At 39.0% G+C, this 23223-nt stretch overlaps 1 protein-coding gene across 4 annotated transcripts in view; it reads right to left on the bottom strand.

The window, feature by feature from the left end:
- EPC1 (enhancer of polycomb homolog 1) overlaps positions 1-23223 on the bottom strand; it is a 117818-nt gene that overhangs the window by 9949 nt on the left and 84646 nt on the right. For all 4 annotated transcript variants that reach the window (XM_033209550.1, XM_033209551.1, XM_033209547.1 and 1 more), the window contains exons 3-10: positions 15938-16083; positions 15335-15541; positions 14841-14989; positions 13601-13760; positions 9557-9733; positions 9385-9474; positions 9154-9302; positions 7170-7522 (exon numbers count right to left, since the gene is read on the bottom strand). In XM_033209550.1, the coding sequence (XP_033065441.1) occupies positions 7170-7522; positions 9154-9302; positions 9385-9474; positions 9557-9733; positions 13601-13760; positions 14841-14989; positions 15335-15541; positions 15938-16083 (1431 nt within the window). The remainder of the gene's footprint in view (positions 1-7169; positions 7523-9153; positions 9303-9384; positions 9475-9556; positions 9734-13600; positions 13761-14840; positions 14990-15334; positions 15542-15937; positions 16084-23223) is intronic.

Genomic DNA, 23223 nt, shown 5'->3' with positions numbered 1-23223 from the left:
TTTCTGAGACAGGGTCTCACTCTGTTGCCTAAGCTGGAGTGCAGTGGTGTGATATGGGCTCACTGCAGCCTCGACCTCCTGGGCTCAACTGGTCCTCCCACTTCAGCCTCCCAAGTAGCTCTAGCTGGGACTACAGGCGAGCACCACTATGCCTGGCTAATTTTTGTATTTTTTGTAGCGATGGGGGTTTTACCATGTTGCTCAGGCTGGTCTTGAACTCCTTAGGCTCAAGCAATCCACCCCTGCTTTGGCCTCCCAAAGTGATGGGATTGCAGGCGTGAGCCACTGCGCCCAGTCTAAGACTCTGAGTCCACTTGTACTACAGGGAAGTCATGGTACGGTGCACCAGCAGCTGGACAGCCTATAGCTCAGACTGCTGCTCTGTGCACTGTACTCTTAGAGCTAAAGGTCATCAATGGAGATGATCAAAGGAGAGAAGCTGAGGGGACAGTGATGGGTGCTAAGCAAACATTCAGCCGTGAAAGATGGAGTTTAGATCACCAAAATGTACACTTTTTTTTTTTTGGGGGGGGGAGTCTCGCTCTGTTGCCCAGGCCTCCCGGGTTCAAGCGATTCTCCTGCCTCAGTCTCTTGTGTAGCTGGGATTACAGGTGTGTGCCACTACACCAGGATAGTTTTTGTATTTTTAGTAGAGACGGAGTTTTCGCCATGTTTGCCAGGCTGGTCTTGAACTCCTGATCTACCTGCCTCGGCCTCCCAAAGTGCTGGGATTACAGGCATGAACCACAGCACCCGGCCCCTCAAAATGTATACTTTGCTTTTAATAAAACCAAAAGTAACCCCAAATGCCTAAAGACCCTGAATTAGAAATTTCTTTTAGTACACAGGCCAAACATTATTTTAATATAAAACAAAAGGTAACTTTAAAGAAATATAAAGTAAAATGATTCTTCCGGCAGTTATTAAAGTATGATTTCCTAATTAGTGAGACTGAGCTGACAGGATTCACGAGCCCTTATCAGCCATCTAGAAATCTAATTTGAAAACCAAAGTTTGCTGTAATTCATTCGTTGGCAAACTATGACCAGACCTGACCTCATCTGGCTGTGAGTGATTGAACATGAGATTATTTGCAGTCAAATATTCCTCTTAGTGTGAATATTCTTGCACTTTATTATATGACTATAGAACTATTAATGTATTTTACTACAGGTGCTACTCCAGACTCTGCTACAGATGTTATGTAATAATCCACCTTCTATAGTAAAAAAGTTCTGAGGCTGGGCACGGAGGCTCACGAGGTCAGGAGTTTGAGACCAGCCTGGCCAATATGGTAAAACCCCACCTCTACTTAAAAAATACAAAAATGAGCCAGGTGTGGTGGTGCGCACCTGTAGTCCCAGCTACTCGGGAGGCTGAGGCGGAAGAATTGCTGAACCCAGGAGGCGGAGGTTGCAGTGAGCCGAGATTGTGCTACTGCACTCCAGCCTGGGTGACAGAGCAAGACTCTGTCTCAAAAAAAAAAAAACAAAAATTCTGAATTTTGGAACACATTTGAATAAAGTCAAGGTCCTGCAGATTCACAAAACCTTACAAAATATTCAGTGCTCAAATCTAGAGTTCCTTTTCCGCAGTAAGATGAAAATGTTATGTTACAAACTAAATTGCACTAAGTTACAGATATTAAGACTTGGAACATATCATTCTAACCACATATCTCCTATTCGTTTATAAAAATAAACCAAATCTTTACTGCAGATATGAAAGCTTAGAAAAATAATTCAGAATGCTGGTGAAATTTTACTGGAAATTAGGAATTCACATCTTGAACACAGAATTGTAGCTTAAAAATCACTTTCTGTTTCCAGTCTTTCTGAATTATATAAGGACTCTTACATAAGAGTCCTTATGCAAATGAATACGCAGTCACTGAACACTCAACTTCCCAAGGTGCTTTTGTGAGTTAAAAAAAAACAAAAAACAAAACTGTATTTGGAAACTGTCCAAAATCACCTATTAACTGAAGATTATTAAAAATATACAATTTATCCTTAAGTACTAAAACCTAGCCCCCAAAATTCCATATACACATATGGTCTTTTCCAGTTCCTTACCACTGGGTTATCCTGCTGCATGGTATCCAGAGGACCAAGCACTCAACACACCTAACTCACACAATACTCGGGTATTAGGAAGCCTAATACCTGACTGCTCAGGCTATACAAATATGCAAAATAGTCAAGAGTGGGAAGGAAAGTAAAAAAGATTCTGAGTAGCTGAAACAGACTATAAAATAAGCACATTAAAGCTCATGCACTTTACTAAAATGGACTTCTATTATCTTCATTTAGAATTTCCTATTTAACTTAAAACTCCCAGCACTTTGGGAGGCCAAGGTGGGCGGATGACTTGAGGTCAAGAGTTCAAGACCAGCCTGGCCAACATGGTGAAATCCCATCTCTACTAATAATACAAAAATTAGCTGGGTGTGGTGGTGCGCACCTGTAATCCCAGCAACTTGGGAGGCTGAGGCATGAGAATCACTTGAAGCCGGCGGGCAGAGGTTGCAGTGAGATCACGCCATGGCACTCCAGCCTGGGAGACAGAGTGAAACTGTGTCTCGAAAAAAAGGCCAGGCACGGTGGCTCACGCCTGTAATCCCAGCACTCTGGGAGGCTGAGATGGGTGGATCATGAGGTCAGGAGTTCAAGATCAGCCTGGCCAAGATGGTGAAACCCTGTTTCTACTAAAAATACAAAACAGGCATGGTGGTGGGTGCCTGTAATCCCAGCTATTTGGGAGGCTGAGAACTGCTTGAACTGGGGAGATGGATGTTGCAGTGAGCTGAGATCATGCCACTGTACTCCAGCCTGGGCAACAGAGCAAGACTCCGTCTCAAAAACAAGACAAACAAAAAAAACAATGATTGAATAATCAGAAATGGCTATACTATAACTCATATATTCGGCTTAAACAGCAGCAAAGCTTATCAGGTGACTTGTATTTTACGAAATAGTTAACTTCCAAACTCATAAACAAGTTGAGCATCTCTAATATGAAAGTCAGAAATCTGAAATGCTCCAAGAACCAAAACTTTTTCTGCGTTGACCTGATACTAAAAGTGGAAAATTCCACACCTGGCCTCATGTGATGGGCCATAGTCAAAATGCAGTCAATACTCTGTTTCATGCATAATTTTTATTATTTATTTATTTTGAGACAGAGTCTTGCCCTGTCACCCAGGCTGTAGTGCAGTGGCATGATGTCTCACTGCAACCTCCACCACTGCAACCTCCACCTCCTGGGTTCAAGCGATTTTCCTGCTTCAGCCTCCTGAGTAGCTGGAATTATAGGCACCCACCACCACGTCTGGCTAATTTTTGTATTTTTTTTTCCTTTTTTTTTTTTGAGATGGAGTCTTGCTCTGTCGCCCAGGCTGGAGTCAGTGGCGCCACCTCGGCTCACTGCAAGCTCCGCCTCCCGGGTTCACGCCATTCTCCTGCCTCAGCCTCCCCAGCAGCTGGGACTACAGGCGCCCACCACCATGCCTGGCTAATTTTCTTTGTTTTTTTAGTAGAGACGGAGTTTCACCATGTTAGCCAGGATGGTCTCGATCTCCTGACCTCGTGATCCGCCCGTCTTGGCCTCCCAAAGTGCTGGGATTACAGGCGTGAGCCACCGCGCCCGGCCAATTTTTGTATTTTTAATAGAGATGGGTTTTGCCATGTTGGCCAGGCTGGTCTTGAACTCCTGACCTCAGGTGATCTCAGGCAATCTGCCCGCCTCGGCCTCCCAAAGTGCTGGGATTACAAGCGTGACCTACTGTGCCTGGCCTGACTCTTCTAATAAGCCCAACACTGCCAGTTTTTCCACTGGCATCAGACTACACCAGAGTTTCTTTGGTTAACTGCCAGAGGAAGTAGTCTGGTTTGTATGTGGGGCCATGCCGTATGAAAATTAAAAATTATCTTTAAAATCACAATTACTACTGAATGAGGTAAGATGCTTAACCTATGAATAAAGTGGCAATGCAGGCACTCATGCTGTAAGAGGAGCAACACATTCAACTTCCCCTACTCCAGGCTCACTCTGGAGAATATATTCTCTCAGTAAATTGTATTTAGAATTCCGTATAACATTTGAGCTGCTACATTTTTTCTTTTCTTTTTTTTTTGAGATAGAGTCTTGCTCTGTCACCCAGGCTGGAATGCTATGGCATAATCTCGGCTCACTGCAACCTCTGACTCCCAAGTTCAAGCCATTCTCCCTGCCTCAGCCTCTTGAGTAGCTGGGATTACAGGCACCCGTCATCATGCCCCGCTAATTTTTGTATTTTTAGTAGAGACCAGGTTTCGTCATATTAGCCAGGCTAGTCTGGAACTCCTGACCTCAGGTGATCTGCCTGCCTCGGCCTCCCAAAGTACTGGGATTATAGGCATGAGCCATCACGCCTGGCCTAAATTTTCTTTTTTTTCCTTCAGGGGTCTGGATAACTTAGATGAAGTGAATGCACTTATGATATGGATGCACTGCAATATACTCTATAGAGTATGCAGAGAAAAGCTTTAGGTTTCTGGAATATTCACAAATATAAATGAACAGTATTACCCTACAGTAGTCTGTAGGTGTATCCATCCTCTAAGTATTACAAGATCTAGCAAAATTTAAGGAGAAATTGAAAATAATTAAGACAATAGGAAAAAAAATGGATAAACTCATTTTTAAAAAGTAGTATCAAGGCTGGGTGCAGTGGCTCACCCATGAAACCCCAGCACTTTGGGAGGCCAAGGCAGGAGGATCACTTGAGGCCAGGAGTTTGAGACCAGCCTGGGCAACACAGAGAGACCCTGTCTCTTACAAAAAATGAGCCAGCCATGGTGGCGTATGCCTGCAGTCCTAGCTCCCCAGGAGGCTGAGGTGGGAGGATCGCTTGAGCCTGGGAAGTTGATGCTGCAGTGAGCCATGACTGTGCCACTGTACTCCAGTCTGGGTGACAGAGAAAGATCCTGTCTTAAATACATAAATAGATAGTTGTATCGCATATATGAGGGAAAGAAATGATAAAGAAGAAAAATTACAAGGTTACTAATTATTTCTTTTCAGCTAAGCTTTTGGTAATGCTCATCTTTTAATGTTCTTTGGCAAACACAAATCAACCAAGTTTTACAGCTGTTATTAATATGCCTATTTAAAGTAGTACAGCAAAACATTTTTCATAAAAAAAGAGCATTATAAAATCCTTAAATATTTAGGATAGTTATACACTTCAACTTCTCTATTTAAGGGGTGGAGAAGATAGAGATTGATAGAACATGCCTATTTTCTGAGAAGTCTCAAAGAATTTTTTACAGCTTAGAAAGCTTCATTACCAGGGTAACCTATAAGAAGTTTATACTGTTAAAACCTCTACACTAACACTATATTTAAGCCTTTATTGAAAAGTTCTTTATTTTGATTCTTAAGACTATAAAAGTAGAGAGAAAATGGCTTTTGGTGATAAAGACAGTAACATTAATGGGATTATAAATAAGCTATTTGGCCCTAAAATAGCTTTATCTTCCAGTTGATTTCATGAATTGTGATTATTTTTCTCATGAGCTGAAAGACTTCCATTTCACAGAAGTACAGCTGACCCTTGAATAACATGGGTTTGAACTGCCTGGGTCCACTCATTTGTAAATTATCTTCTGCTTCTGTCACCCCTCAGATGACAAGACCAACCCCTCCTTCTCCTCAATGTGAAGATGACGAGGATAAAGACCTTTATGATGATCCACTTACACTTAATGATTGGTAAATGTAATGTATTTTCTCTCCTTTATGAATTTTTTTTTTGAAACAGGGTTTGGCTTTGCTGTGAAGGCTGGAATGCAGTGGCACGATCTCGGCTCACTGCAGCCTCGACCTTCTAGGCTCCTACCACCTCAGTCTGCTGAGTAGCTGAGACTACAGGCGCTCACTACCACACCCAGCTAATTTTTGTATATTTTGTAGAGATGGGGTTTCACCATGTTGCCCAGGCTAGTCTTGAACTCCTGGGGTCAAGCAATCTGCCCACTTTAGCCTCCCAAAGTGTTGGGATTACAGGCATGAGCCACCATGCCTGGCTCTATAAATTTCTTAGTAACATGTTCTTTTTCCTAGCTTGTTTTAAGAATATAGTACAGAATACATATAACACACAAAATATGTATGTTTGGACTGTTTATATTAACAGACTAATGGACTGTTCATGTTATTGGTAATGCTGGTCAGGAGCAGGCTATTAGTCAAGTTTTTGGGGGGTCAAAAGTTATACATGAATTTTGGACTGCATGGGGAGGTGCCCTTAACCCTCATGTTGTTCAGGAGTCAACTGTACTTTTTTTAACCACCAAGTAAACTAGTTTACGGAACATTTTCTGGAGGTCTTTAAGAATCAGAGCAAATGTTCATATTTATGAAGCAGTTTAACTATAATCCTACAGGGTGAATTAGGGGAACAATAAATACCTTTATAGTCCTTAGATTACCTTTACAAAAATCAGTAGTAACATAATTCAATAGTGAATTTCTACAATATATATGCTTCAAATAACACAAACTTATGCTTTAAAACAGACAGCTAAGATTATAGGAATATTTTAAATAAACAGCATTTATTTTAGACACATTTCAAATAAAAGCCACAATAAACAAATAGATATTATCTGAAACATTTCAAAAATATTAACCCTTTAAATGTTCTTCCCTGAAAAATTAGTTTATCTTTAATAAATTATTCTGAATTACTGTGTCAGCATATAAGGTAATGCATATATATTCACTTGCTGGTCTCTATGTTAAAGAAGACTAGGTAAAAACTAGAGAAATATCTGAACATAAAACAGTTAACAATATATGGCCCATTTTCTTCTCATATTATTGAAAAATATGATAAATCTTATAGTTCACAGACTATATCCAGGAAACAAATGTCACATATTGAATAGAAATAAACCATCTTTGTACGCAGGTATGTTTAAATGAAGACACATACATACAAACTCCTATAGCAACAGGATTCAAATAAATACTTAGACCAAGATCTTTTTCTTTTTTTTTTTTTTTTTAACTGTTTCAGGAAAAGGACTTTAAGCCATAAATGTAACAGACCACACAGGCAAACAAACGGCAAATGGTTGGACCTGATATTTCTATAGAAATGTACATCATAACAGTCAACATACCAAAGTGTGCTGAACCACTGCTACTTTTACTTTGCGTAGAGGTACTGCATGTCTGGGTCCCAGGTTGTGCTGTTCCTGTTCGGTTTATACTCCTATATAATTTTCTACAGGAGAGTTCATCATTGTCACTGTCATGTAGGGATGGTGTCCGAGGCCTAAAATGCCGCCATCTACATGATTTGATATTGACTAGTATCTGACTGAGGTCTTTAGAGAAAGATTTGTCCGAGGTATTTGTTTCTGAGGTATTGGCAAACTGATTGACTGGAGAATGTTGTGGTGAGGAAAGCATTTCCAAATCCAGATGGTGAAACACACTGTCATAATCTGAATGAGCTCTATCCAGCAAGACCCTATTAAAAAATCAGATAAGAAACAGTTATTTAAAATAGCTATTCAAAGATTATATATGAAATCTTTTTCCGTTTCCCCCCAACTGCCAAAAGGCCAACTCATACTGAATATTTAAAGCTTTAAAGTTGATTATTTTAGTATTTGGTTCTTATAGGCTATAATCTCAATTTCTAATAAAAGTTCTTTTAACAAATTGTTTTTCAACCAAAGATTTTCACTTCCATTACAAAGCACCAAAATGAACACTTCATAAAATGTTGCGAACACATTTATTCTATATTTAAGCAAAAACTTCATTCTTTTGGGGGGAAAGGGTGAAGAAAGAAGAAAAGCAACAAAAAACATAGTATTTTATACTATTAACATTTCTTATAGACAAAATATTTGAGATCCACTACTCTAGAGGATATATTCTTATGTTATTGATTGATTGAGATGGAGTTTTACTCTGTCACCCAGATTGGAGTGCAATTGGGCGATCTTGGTTCACTGCAACCTCCGCCCCGGGGTTCAAGTGATTCTCCTGCCTCAGCCTCCCAAGTAACTGAGATTACAGGCGCCTGCCACCATGCCCAGCTAATTTTTGTGTTTTTTGTGGAGATGGAGTTTCCCCATGCTGGTCAGGCTGGTCTCAAACTCCTGACCTCAAGTGATCCACCCACCTTGGCCTCCCAAAGTGCTGGGATTACAGGTGTGAGCCACCATGCCTGGCCTCTTGTTATTCATATAAACATTATAAATGACTCCAATTCAAAATAACATTGATTAATGTTAGTAATAGAATAAAATATAGCCAATGTAGAGAATTTTCACTGCTCCTGATGCCAACATAGTGATGGAAAAAAACGGACTAAATAAAATGTATTTCAGTGCCTAGATAATTCTTAACCAACGTTTAAATAATAAAAAAAAAAACCCTCTGCAATTAAGAGTTAAAGACAAAAAAAAATATGTATAAGCCATTGGTTTATCATAAATATACCCTTAGGTTTCTTCCTGAAAAATCGCCTTGATACCATTATTTGCTTTCCCTTTTAATTTTCCCCACACATTATACATTAACGTCTCTCCATTCCTTGAGTTTATGTGTTTTGTCATTTGTTTCCTGTCCCTATATGAACAACTTCTTGCATAAAGACATTTAGAGTATGAATGAAGGAATTCTACAAGGTTTAAACAAAGGAAGAACAATTAGATCCTGACAAACTGGGATGTCAAGATCAGGTTATGCATGGATCCTTTTCATTGTCAGGTTAAACCCATTATACTAGTTAGTGTGAAACAAGTTTTTTGCAGTTTCTTTAACTTAATACACTGTGCGCAATCAGGATTTACACTTGTCTTCATCTGTTGCCTTTTCTCACAATTCTATCCCTTGATAGTTTATCTGAAGTTTTCCACCTTGGGGAGAAAAGCAGGGCCATTAGGGACCCATTAGAGTTATGACAAAAGCTATGGATGTGTAAGAACCAGATAGTACAGCAGCAAAAATATTTTAGTCAACAAATCAGTTAAGAATAGCAAATAGGAACTAATGAGTTGTTCAGAGGGATTACCTGACTTTAAAAGTTAAATTTGATCACCCTAATGCCTAAAAAATCCTTCTGCTAGGAATACAGAAATACCTTACCTTCCACCGCGCCCAACCCGTCTTCGTGCAAATCCAATACACCTTTGGGGTACGGTGAGAGTAGTTAAGCAGTATCTATATCGCACATCCCCTAATCCTCCATCTTTAGGACTAGTCCAAGGCCAGTTGCCAGTTTGGTCTAAGTGAGGCTTAAAAAAAAAATCCAAATTATTTAATTTTGTCAGTTAAAGGTAAACAGTTTATTATTTACAAAGACAGTCTGAAACTTACAGCATAGTACTGACAGCCTGCTTTCCTACGGAAAGCAAAAGGACCATCAGGATCATTGTCTTCCTCAGCTTCCGAAGAGCCAGACAAAACCTTTAAATGAAATAAAGAAAGTAGGTCAGATATGTGACTTCCTATATCCCTCCTCAACATTCACAGAGAATTGTATTTGTACCTGGGAGAGAGGTTCTTCGTCTGAGCTGGGAAAGTCATACTGATTCAGATCTTTAGCATTGAAAACTGGCAGTGCAGCAGGACTCGTCTGTTGGGGAGTAGCAGCGGCAGACGATGGTAAGACTTTGGGCTTCTTTTCATATTTCCGTTTCGGTCGGATAAGATCGGCTTTATCTTGCTGCAACAAAGACATGAATTAATTATACACCAGAAACCGTGTTCAACAAACTTGCAGTTTTGGGGGAAATTTTAAAAAGAAGTTTATTGCTATAATGAGGGCATTCATATTCATAAGAGACACAAGACTCTATGTTTGGCCATCTTATAGTGTAAAGTCTAGAGAAGTTGGCCTCCATGAAAGCATAAATTTGTCCTACAATCTAAACATAATCGCACAAGCAATTTTGTTTCAATTAAAATAAAAGGAGAGAACAGAAGTTCTCCAACTTCTGAAGTCTTACAACTGCAATTAGTATATTTACTGCCGGTTCCTCTCATTTTCTTAATTTTCTATGAAAATTCTGGAGAGAATTTTTGTTTTAAAAGGGGATTGTCTAGTCCTTATTCTCAAGAAATAATAAATATAGGACAAATAATAATGAAAATGTCTTCATATATACAGAAAGCAAACTACAGAAAACCGTTAACATAGTAGAAAACAAAGTCATAATGCTGAGTGAGGGGTTATACAAATAAAGAGTAGTAAGGATTTGCGGGCTGAACAATGAAAGCTTTCTGAAATGGTGAATTTTGAACAGTTTTAATGGATAAAGATAAGAAATCATTAAATAGGGGAAATTCAGGATAAAATATACAGGCAAGAGTAACTGAGCTGATGGAACACAGCACGTCAGAAACATGGATTACAGATGATGGCAAAGGTTGGGAGAAGTATGAATTTGGTATGTAGGCAATAGGTAAGGTAAAGTAGTGGCAAAAATTGTATTTGTTGGAAAGAAAAAGATCATGGCTAGCACCACGGTTATGTGAATACGCTAAATATTTATGTTACGTTTTATGTAGTTTATGACATTATGGTTTTTTGGGAAAACCATGGCTTTCCCAAACCATAAGGCATCTCTCTACAATTTCTACTGTTGTATTTGACAGGATAATCAAATCAAAAGCTGGCCATGGCAATGCAAAACATTATTTAAAAATTAACATCAACTATCAGCTAGGGCAGTGCTTGAGGACTACATTACTATCTATTACTTTTTTCTTTTTTCTTTTTTTCTTTGAGATGGAGTCTTGCTCTGTCACTTAGGCTGGAGTACAGCGGTGCAATCTCAGCTCATTGCAATCTCTGCCTCCCAGGTTCAAGTGATTTTCCTGCCTCAGCCTCCCAAGTAGCTGGGATTACAGGCTCGCGCACCACACCTGGCTAATTTTTTTTGTATTTTTAGTAGTGATGGGGTTTTGCCATGTTGGCCAGGCTGGTTTCAAACTCTTGACCTCAAGTGATCTGCCTGCCTCTACCTCCCAAAGTGTTGGGATTATAGGCGTAAGCTGCCGCACATGGCCTAAAGTAAGTAACTTTTAAGCATGAGTGGCACATACAGAGGAAAGCAAAGAATAGGGTAATTACTCTTAAAATATGAAAACTGAAGGATAATACTAAAGTAGTTCACAAAATCATGTAGGGCTCAGATTGGGGGACCACATTAAAACAGTTAAGAGTGGGAGGCCGGGCGGGGTGGCTCATGCCTGTAATCCCAACGCTTTGGGAGGCCGAGGTGGGCAGATCATGAGGTCAAGAGATTGAGACCATCCTGGCTAACATGGTGAAACCCCGTCTCTACTAAAAATACAAAAAATTAGCCAGGTGTGGTGGCACGTGCCTGTAGTCCCAGCTATTTGGGAGGCTGAGGCAGGAGAATCACTTGAACCCAGGAGGCAGAGGTTGCAGTGAGCCAAGACTGCGCCACTGCACTCCAGCCTGGGCGACAGAGTGAGTCTCTGTCTCAAATTAAAAAAAAAAAAAAAATAGTAACAGTGGAAACAATTCCATTAAGCTTTAAATATATATTTAGAACTAATATATTATACATGCAGGACATAAAATTTAGATCAATGCAAAATTTAAATAAAAACTTACATGAGTAAACTAAAACAGTATTTTGGGGCACAGCTCTAACTTTCCAGATTACTGAAGAGAGTAACGAGAATAACTCTATTCTTCCTCCCATCGTCCCCTACGTTTTTTAAAAATCAAAATGTCTATGTTAACAAAGTGGGGGAAAAAAAGTCCATGTTTTTTCACAAAATGGTCTGGTCCCTGGCACTGCTTTAAACACCTCCCCCCCTCCCCTCCAAAAAAAGTCCAGGCTGGGGAAATCATCATTCATTCAAACTGGTGTGGCAGGTTGTACATTCAGGCTGGAGGGTCTGTTTATCACACACACAAAAAAACCTGTGTGACAATGATATTAAATGACACAGGGGAGATAAAACTGATGACAAATGTGCCCATTCCTCAAATTAACTGGTATGGTAGATTCAAAGTTTCATGAAACATTTTTTTTGAGACAGAGTCACTCTGTCGCCCAGGCTGGAGTGCAGTGGTGTGATACTGGCTCACTGCAAGTTCCGCCTCCTGGGTTCACGCCATTCTCCTGCTAAGCCTCTGAAGTAGCTGGGACTACAGGCGCCCGCCACCACGCCTGGCTAATTTTTTTGTGTTTTTAGTAGAGATGGGGTTTCACCATGTTAGTCAGGATGGTCTCGATCTCCTGACCTCATGATACGCCCGCCGCGGCTTCCCAGAGTGCTGGGATTACTTACAGGCATGAACCACTCACCCGGTCATGAAAAATTTCATACAAAAAAATGCATAAGGTACTTTTTCCTCAGATGTACACTTTCCAAGAAAGTGCCACTTAATTAATGGCTCCCCTTTATTTACCTCATTTCCCTTCACTAATTTTATTTCCTCTCACAAATTTTATTCTTCACAAATTGTGATTTGGTTAAATACTAATCTGTCAAATATTTCCATTTATAAATCATTATATTACAAACTATTAAGATACCAAAATTCCTTCTTATACATGATTGTGTCCACAAAAGACAGAAAAACTCATTTGAGGCCGGGTTTGGTGGCTCACACCTGTAGTCCCAGCACTTTGGGAGGCCGAGACGGGCGGATCACCTGAGGTCAAGAGTTTGAGACCAGCCTGGCCTACATGGTGAAACCCCATCTCTACTAAAATTACAAAAATTAGCCCAGCATGGTGGCGCACGCTACCTGTAGTCTCAGCTACTAGGGGAGGTGAGGCAGGAGAATTGCTTAAACTCGGGGGTTGGAGGTTGCAGTGAGCTGAGAGTGCACCACTGCACTCCAGCCTGGGTGACAGAGCAAGACTCCATCTCAAAAAAAAAAAAAAGAAAGAAAGAAAGAAAAACTCATCTGATCAGGGAGGATTTCATCTCTTTATCCCTAACTCTCCATATTTTGTATGAATTATTTCAATACTTCATAATCCTACAACTTGTAAAAGGAGTATTTTTCCTTTTATCAGATATAGTAACAAAAGCTTCCCTTTATAAGGAAGAGAAACAAAAATAAAATTTTAATTATAGATTAAAATTCTGCTTTTCTTCATATTATGGCACAATCATTGCAGTATACATTAAGGTGGGGTTTATATATATTTTTCTTTTTTTCTTTTTATTTTTTTGAGATGGAATCTTGCTTTGTCACCCAGGCTGTATTGCAGTGGTGTGATCTTGGCTCACTGCAACCTCTACCTCCTGGGTTCAATTAATTCTCCTGTCTCAGCCTCCCGAGTAGCTGGGATTGCAGGCGCATGCCACCATGCCTGGCTAATTTTTCTGTATTCTTAGTAGAGACGGCGTTTCACCATGTTGGTCAGGCTGGTCCCGAACTCCTGACCTCGGGTGATCCATCCACCTCTGTCTCCCGAAGTGCTGGGATTACAGGCACGAACCACTGTGCCCAGCCTATATGTATTTTTCTTTTTAACCTTCATTCTGATGATAAAATACCATCCCATTATACTATTATCACAAAAACATTAATCACCTTATTAACTTTGAACTCCTTCACATCCATTGTTTCCTGGTGTTTAAATTGACTGCTATTAGTAATAGGGACGATGGGGATGGCATAAGTAGGTTTCATTGGCTGTCTCTGTGCCATAACCTCAGACATGATCTCTCCATTGTAATCGCCCAAATTATACCTAAAATTATACAAATGAAAGTTTAAAATTATATATATTTAAGGAATACAACGTGATGTTTTGATATACATTTATACTGTGAAATGATTACCACAATCAAGCTAATTAACACATCCATCACCTCACATAATTACCTTGTGTGTATATGTGGTGAGATTACTTAAGATCTACTCTTAGTAAATTTCAAGTATATAATACATTGTTATTAACCATGCTGTATATTAGGTCTCCAGAACTTATTCATTTAATAACTGTAAGTTTGTACCCTTTGATCAACATACAAAATATGTAATTTTTATTTGTCAATTATACCTAAATAAAGCAGGAAAAAGAAGAAAATTTTGGAAAGTTAATTTTGTAAGTATTTATCTTTATAACCATTAATAACTAGCTGACTAGGATGTAATTATAAATACCAATTACATTTAAGGCAAGATTGTAGTTAAACTTTGATTATTCAATGTCTCTTAAAATTAAAGATTACATAATTCCTTTTGTTTCTTCCTTTTACTTTTTTGGCTGATAGCTTTATCATGGCATATATATAGAAGACTGTGGGGAAGAAATCAAAAGCTGGAATTTTAATGTAGCAATTTTGGTGAAAGATTTGGTGAAGAAGTTGAAAGTAATGCCTAAAATGGTGCTATGGATCTTTCTGCTAATTAGAATTGCCTGGGCTTTAAAAGTAATTTTTCTAAAAGTAACCACAAGAAATTTAAAAGTGGTTTTCTTTGGGGATAGGGACTAGAAATAGGGCAGGGTTTTTTTTTTTTTTTTTTTTTTTTAAGTTTTCATTGTGTACCTTGCCAAATGCTTGAGTGGTAAGATATATGGGCCTTTCCCCCTCTTTCTTTGCCCTTTTCTATTTAACAGTCCAGTGTTAAGTGAATCCAGTCACTTTTAAAGAAAATAGAGGAAAACATGTAAAAGTATAAAAAGTATCATACCACAAATTTAAAGTCTCTATTATTAAAAAAAGATATTTCTGTAATTAGATTATTACATAGGAAATAAATTAACTCAATACACAAAATGTTAATGGCACTATACTTCCTCTAACATTATTAAAATATACATTACCTCTTTTCCATAATTTCCAGTGTTAAGTGCAATAGCTCTCTTTTACTTTTTTCTCTTCTTTTTATCATCTCTAGAATAGTAACAGCTCGACTTAGATCTCGTCGCAGCTTAAGCATTTTTTCGTAAGAGGCTTCATCATTTTTGCGATTCTGCAAATGTGAAGTTGCTTGTTTAATGTAAGTATTTCTAACTAGTGGTATAGTTATTGACCCATTAAATTTATATATTTGAAGGGTTAAATTAGAATTTAAAGACAATAAAAGGGAGCACAGATCACCAGGAAATCAATTTTGTATTGATTTTTAAATGGATTAACATTAAAATATAACATTAACAGCTACATAATCAATCTTAAGTTCAATTTATTTTAAGTATTTTTCTTATAATTGGAAAGTCATATTTGAATATAAATTGAACTATAGTATTGAGATAGTCCTAACTATAAATAATTATTATATAAATAACTATCAAAAAAATTCTTCAAATTCACTTACTTTTCGAGTCTGCATTTTTTCAGTACGCCTTCTAAAAGCCACATAAGGATCATTTGTGCTGGAACCATCTCGCTTTTCTTGTTTTACTGATGGAATAAGAGATGGCCCTCGACAGTTTTTTCTCTTTTTAATCCAATATTCATAAACTTCTCTAATTAGTTCATCATCTTCTTTTAGCAGTAGTTTGGCTTCCTGCAGACTGACTGGCTAAATGTAAAACCATTATGTCATTTTCATACAATACACATACAAGGTTCATCAGTATTTACTTCTAAATTTAAAGGACAATAATCGATATTACAACATTATTAACAAATGGGAAACTTGAGGAGTACATTATCCATGTCAGTCACTGAACTAGGTGCTTTATATACATTATTTAATCTTTACAACAATCCTAGGGTAACCGAGGCACAGAAAAATTTAAACATATTGCTCAAGATTACATAGGTTCCTGATAAGCAGAGATGAGATTTAAATTCATACTTTTTAACTCTAAAGTCTGCCTGATTACCCCCAACCTACAATCTCACACTCTTTCCATACAATACAGTTCTTTACACAGAATATGTATATACTTGTTATATACAAATGAAGTTGTACCTGCTGACCACTGCCTTTTTCTAGGCGGTCAATCATCTCCTCAAATTGCAATGGGCAGATGTCCATTTTCTTTTTCAGTTTATTCACAAATACTTCATCTTCAGAATCCAAATCATAATCTGGCTGTTCAGCATCCAAACTAAAAGCTGACAGAAGGAACCATATGCAATCATTTACTGTGTGAATTCACCAACAAAAACTTCACAGATGTCTGCATAAAAACAAGACCTACACTTTCTAAAGAAATAAGAAAGAATTTCTGGATTTTGTTTTCAAAGTCGCAAACAATCTAAGTTTACAGATTTGTCTTTCACATTTAAAGTTAAAGAAAGGAGATTATCTTCACTATGAATATACATCTAAGTAATAAAAGACAACGGATGCGACCCCCTCCAACCACTCCTAAAAGCAAATAAACTAGAAGCCTATTATTAAGAACATAAAGCAATCATTAAAACTTACTCGGCTGAACCATGTGCAAGTGCCATTTTTATAGCTCAAAAATCATCACATAGGCAATTTTTACAATATAAAAGGATAAGGCTTTTAAATAAGATTTTTTTTCTATAATATTTAAGTCCTATTTTGTAGATTATTCAACTACTTTATCAAAAGCTAAGGGAGCGGTCTTTAAAGCTGAAGTGTTAGAAGTCACTACCAGTAACAGTACAGATTGAGAATCCCTCATTCAAAATGCTTGGGACCAGAAGTGTTTTGGATTTTGGAATATTTGAATATAATGAGATTTCTTGAGGGTGGGACCCAAGCCTAAACACAAAATTCATTTTTTTCACATATACCCTATATGCATAGCCTGATGGTGATTTTATGTAATATTCTGTGCGTGAAACAAAGTTTTGAATGTGACCCATCATCACATGAGGGCACGTGTATAATTTTCTACTTGTGGAATCACACTGGTGCTCAAAAGTTTCGAAATGTGGAGCATTTCAGATTTTGAGTTTTCAGCAGCTGTCACTCAGTGAGTACATTCCTGCCTAGGAAGTTTGTTTCTCTATGGGAACACTGTCATGTTGACGGAAACGGGAGGATCTTAGATCTGCTGGCAAGAACCACTGCTACTATCAAATGTTGTTTAATTACTTACCAAAATTAAGCTAGGTTGGTATGAATATGATAAGCAAAACATTAAACAGCTTTAACATAAAAATTTGTCTCACATCTTTCCCTTACTTAATTCCTTCTACTAACCTTAGATTTCACATCTTTAGAATGGGGTAAGGCCCTTTTTTCCTATTCTCTCCAGTGTCATCAGTTCTTTTTATGATCTAGTAAGATGAGATTTCATTGATTTCATCCAGTATGCTATTTCATGATAGTGCAGGCCTTTACAAAAATCCCTGTTTTTCTGCTTGGCCACCAAGAAGGCAAATGCTTATTTATTCTTTTTAGCACCCAGCCTGGTATCACTCCTCTAGAATCCTTTTTTGATTGTTCCCCACCCAAGAAGTGGTTCCTAACCACTTTCATCTTTTTTAGTGGCTAAGAGCCTACTTCTCATACTTTATAATGTACTTGTTAAGCATGCCTCCCTAATAGAATGTGCGTGATCTCTTTAGGGAGAGGCATGCCTTCTTTATTTCTGTACCTCTAAGTGGAGGGTAACAGGTTTCACCTTGTATACCACCTCTGCTTGCAGTACTCTACTGAAAAGTATTCTAATGTAACCTCTATTAAAAGTGGGGGGAAATAACCTCCAAAACCAGTCAGACATTAAAGTCTGTGATAGGTACAAAGAGCAGTATTTAGCTGCCAAATACCGCCACCTCTGCTTAAAGCTTAACATAGTGTCTGGCCTGGAGAAGTAAAAAAAATTGGTACAGTTGAATGTATTATTTCACTGTTTTATTTTTTATTTTGACCTATATCACTTCAATAACATTCCTAATTAAAATAAGTAAGTATTCAGACTATAAAAATTTCTAGATGTTAACATCTCTGTACTCACAGTACCTGCAATCATGGGCCCTCCAATGATTTTCCATCATCTCATTTTGTCATTATTATATAAACAGGCTTTTAGAGATCCTCAAGTTGATTGAAATTGTTAGACTAAAAACACTTGATGTATTTTGTGCCTAACCAAAATAATGCAGGTCTGTGTTGTCTGATATGGTAACCACTAGCCATGTGTGGCTAACTGAATTTATATTAATTAAATAAAATTCAGTTCCTCAGTCACAATCGCCACAGTGCTACAATAGCTATATGTGGCTAGTGTTGTATTAGCACAGATTACAGAACATTTCCATCATCACAGAAAGTTCTATTAAATTAAGAGCACTGATCAAAATAATCCAGAAAGCCAAATTGATAGCAACCAACTAGCAATGTTTTCAATGTTCTGGTTTTTTTTTTTTTTTGAGACAGAGTCTCTCTCTGTCACCCAGGCTGGAGTGGAATGGGGCAATCTCAGCTTACTACAACCTCTGCCGCCTGGGTTCAAGCGATTCTCCTGCCTCAGCTTCCCAAGTAGCTGGGATTACAGGAGCCTGCTACGACGCCTGGCTAATTTTCAGTTTTTTTTTTTTTTTTTGTAGTCGAGGCAGGGTTTCAGCATCTTGGCCAGGCTGGCTGGTCTTGAACTCCTGAAGTCATGATCCACCCACCCCGGCCTCCCAAAGTGCTGGGATTACAGGCATGAGCCATTGCGCCCGGCCAATGTTCTGCTTCTTAAGGTTGTATTTCATTTTTAGGATCTCATTTACACACGACAGTTTGGCATCCCCTTCTTTAGATCGTATCACATGTCAAACCACAATCACAAAGCTTAATTATTCATAAAAACAAAATTAGCTTGCCAAGGATCACTTTGCTTCGCATCAAAATACATTTGCCATAGCTTCTGGTATTATATTATCAATGACAAGTCACACCCAACATATCAGGGGCTGTATCAAGACTGAAAAGGATGATTTCTATCATACGAATCAAGGAGCTCAGGGTCTTTCCAAAACTCCGATGTTAACAAGGACCTGAGTGTCCGAGCCCTTTTGCCTCTCCAAGAGGCTTTTCTTTTATTCAGTGCAAACTCATATAAAATCTTAAACAGGGGTTAGGCATGGTGGCTCACGCCTGTAATCCCAGCACTTTGGGAGGCCAAGGCAGGTGGATCGTGAGGTCAGGAGTTCCAGACCAGCCTGGCCAACATGGTGAAACCCTCTCTCTACTAAAACTACAAAATTTAGCTGGGCACAGTGGCAGGCGCCTGTAATCCCAACTACTCGGGAGGCTGAGGCAGGAGAATTGCTTGAACCTGGGAGGCGGAGGTTGCAGTGAGCTGAGATAGTGCCACTGCACTCCAGCCCTAGAGAAAAGCTAACATGTAAAAACCCACCTTGGAATTTCATTTGACCAAAAAACCCACAGTCAACAACCTTAATATGTAATTTAGCTGTAGCTGAATCTGCAGCTTCCAAGTAACACCTCAACCCAAGCTAATAAAAAAGTAAAATATTCATCATGTTCCTAGAATTAGGAGTACCTTCAGATTTTCTGGGTCATGTTATTGGGTGTGTTCAAAGTAAAAAACAGGGTCTAAAGAAAAACAGGCAAATAGGTCATCTCTTCTAATTAAGTTCTATCAATTAAAGTGAGACCTAGCTTGTTAATAATTCTTTTTTTTTTTTTTTTTTTTAGATGGAGTTTCGCTCTTGTTGCCCAGGCTGGAGTTCAACGCCATGATCTTAGCTCACTGCAATCTCCGCCTCCCGGGTTCAAGTGCTATTCCTGCCTCACTCAGCCTCCTGAGTAGCTGGGATTACACGTGCCTGCCACCACGCCTGGCAAATTTTTGTATTTTTTAGTAGAGATGGGATTTCACCATGTTGACCGGGCTGGTCTCGAACTCCTGACCTCAGGTGATCTGCCCGCCTTGGCCTCCCAAAGTGCTGGGATTACAAGCGTGAGCCACTGCACCTGGCCTATAATTCTTCAATAATGAGAACTACACTGTGGAAGCTGGCTCCTTTAAAAATATTCTGATAGGAATAAACCCAGAGATGCATACAGGTAAACAAAACACAGTATTATGTGTGATACACAGATGTAGGAAAAAGTATACCGTAACTACCATGTAGACATAAAATAAGCCTAAGTAAAATACAACAGTACTTATACATTGGTTAGATTATTATTATTATTATTATTTTTGAGATGGAGTCTCGCTCTGTCACCCAGGCCAGAGTGCAGTGGAATGACCTCGGCTCATTGCAAGCTCCGCCTCCCGGGTTCAAACCATTCTCTTGCCTCAGCCTCCTGGGTAGCTGGGACTACAGGCACCCACCACCACACCCAGCTAATTTTTTGTATTTTTTAGTAGAGACAGGGTTTTACTGTGTTAGCCAGGATGGTCTCGATCTCCTGACCTCGTGATCCGCCCGCCTTGGCCTCCCAGAGTGCTGGGATTACAGGTGTGAGCCACTGAGACCGGCTGATTAGATTATTTTAAAGGAAATTCAGGCTGGTACAAATCATTGTATTTAGAGTCTAGTAATAGATATTTACCATGGGGTGGGAAGTATTTGACATCCTTGCCTTAGATCTAAGACAAAGATATTAAAGTTTAGTAATAGAGATGAAATGTAAGTGTCTATGGAACAAGTGCCATTTATGACCCAAACTAAGTGTGCATTAGGTGAGTATGTCCATAACTTCAAACAGCATTTTAAAAATACAGGAAGCAAATAGTGAAAGGATATCTGGATCCATGAAACAGCACACAATGTGGATTAGGAACAGAATATACTCCCTGATTGAAAGGAAGGAAGGCATACTACCCAAGGTTGAAGAAAAATTGTCACAGCAGTTTCAACACGAGCACTAACTACATGATTAATAATATCTACTTGCAAAGCTCTTGATACCAGTTCTGAGCAGCAGAAAGACTGTTGTGAAGGTGTTATTTACTATGGGGTCACAGGTATTTGACATCCTTGCTTTAGATCTAAGACAAAGATATCGTTGACTAGCTAGATCATGAAAATCTTCAGTTTCCTTTGCTTAAAAGCTAGAGCTTGGGGTCACTTCTAGAATGTACTTAGGGAGTGAAAATGGGGAATATTATATTTGAAATCTCAGATATAAGATCTTTCATACATAAAGTTCTCTGGTTGCTGCCATAGATTTTATCTGTCAGAAAGTGGTACCAGAAGAATATGCTGCAGGGGATGTTGAGGCAGGCAGAGGGAAGGAGAAAATAATATTTCAGAATCAGAGCACAAAGACAGGATATCCGTTCAGAGAGGTAACGAAAATGTAGGTTCTACTTTAGGAAAAATGTATCCATTAAAATAACTTTATTTAGAAGTCAAAACTTATACATGTTGTTGAAATAAAAACAGTACAAGGAACACCTGCATACTCTTTACCCAGATTCAGCTACTGTTACATTTTTATTTTGCTTTATTATGTGCACATGTGCTCGTGCTTGTGGGCCCTTTCATTATACATGCTGTTTTTTCATTTTCTAGGGCATAGGAGGGTACATTATATTCATAATGGCTTTTTTGTTTTGTTTTTTTTTTTGAGATGGAATCTCACGCTGTCGCCCAGACTGGAGCACAGTGGCACAATCTTGGCTCACTGCAACCTCTGCCTCCTGAGTTCAAGCAATTCTCCTGCCTCAGCCTCCCAAGTAGCTGGGACTACAGGCACTTGTCACCACGCCCGGCTAATTTTTGTATTTTTAGTAAAGACGGGATTTTACCATGTTGGCCGGGCTGGTCTTGAACTCCTGACCTCAGGTGGCCTGCCCACCTTGGCCTCCCAAAGTGCTGGGATTACAGGCCTGAGTCCCCATGCCTGGCCACCACTGTCTTTTAAGACATAGATGTTCTTTGGATATGTACCCCTCCCCAAGCCTCCATCATCATCGTCATTATTATTAGTAGTAGTAGTACATTCCTCACTCTGTTTTCTGATTTTTTTTCTCCATTGTGATTAGATTACATATTCTTGGCTAGGTTATTGTAAAATAAACTTTTTAAGTCCTTCTCAGAATATCCACATCTAGAGCTACACAATGTTCATCTGTTTCTCATAAGTAACGACAATTTTGATCATCAGTCAAGATGTTGCCCAATTTTTTTTTCTTCCTTGTAATTAATGAGTGGTTGGTGGGGAGAGCTTAACGCCATGCAAATCTCCTCATCAAAATTTCCTCTCTTGTTGAGCACACACTGATGATTCCAGTCTGATCCAACCCTGATTTATAATTGAAAAAATGATTTTCTAACCTAGCATTCTTTCTATATTGTATCAATTCAACTCTTTTTTTTTCTGAGATGGAGTCTTGCTCTGTCACCCAGGCTGGAGTGCAGTGGTACGATCTTGGCTCACTGCAACCTCTGCCTCTCATGTTCAAGCGATTCTCCTGCCTCAGCCTCCCGAGTAGCTGGGATTACAGGCCCACGCCACCATGCCCGGCTAATTTTTGTATTTTTAGTAAAGACGGGATTTTACCATGTTGGCCGGGCTGGTCTTGAACTCCTGACCTCAGGTGGCCTGCCCACCTTGGCCTCCCAAAGTGCTGGGATTACAGGCCTGAGTCCCCATGCCTGGCCACCACTGTCTTTTAAGACATAGATGTTCTTTGGATATGTACCCCTCCCCAAGCCTCCATCATCATCGTCATTATTATTAGTAGTAGTAGTACATTCCTCACTCTGTTTTCTGATTTTTTTTCTCCATTGTGATTAGATTACATATTCTTGGCTAGGTTATTGTAAAATAAACTTTTTAAGTCCTTCTCAGAATATCCACATCTAGAGCTACACAATGTTCATCTGTTTCTCATAAGTAACGACAATTTTGATCATCAGTCAGATGTTGCCCAATTTTTTTTTCTTCCTTGTAATTAATGAGTGGTTGGTGGGGAGAGCTTAACGCCATGCAAATCTCCTCATCAAAATTTCCTCTCTTGTTGAGCACACACTGATGATTCCAGTCTGATCCAACCCTGATTTATAATTGAAAAAATGATTTTCTAACCTAGCATTCTTTCTATATTGTATCAATTCAACTCTTTTTTTTTCTGAGATGGAGTCTTGCTCTGTCACCCAGGCTGGAGTGCAGTGGTACGATCTTGGCTCACTGCAACCTCTGCCTCTCATGTTCAAGCGATTCTCCTGCCTCAGCCTCCCGAGTAGCTGGGATTACAGGCCCACGCCACCATGCCCGGCTAATTTTTGTATTTTTAGTAGAGACAGCGTTTCACCGTGTTGGCCAGGCTGGTCTTGAACTCCCTGCCTCAGGTGATCTGCCCG

This window comes from Trachypithecus francoisi, unplaced genomic scaffold (assembly GCF_009764315.1).
Source record: "Trachypithecus francoisi isolate TF-2019V2 unplaced genomic scaffold, Tfra_2.0 Lachesis_group9, whole genome shotgun sequence".
Lineage (NCBI taxonomy): Eukaryota > Metazoa > Chordata > Mammalia > Primates > Cercopithecidae > Trachypithecus > Trachypithecus francoisi.
This window is presented reverse-complemented; position numbering and strand designations above follow the sequence as displayed.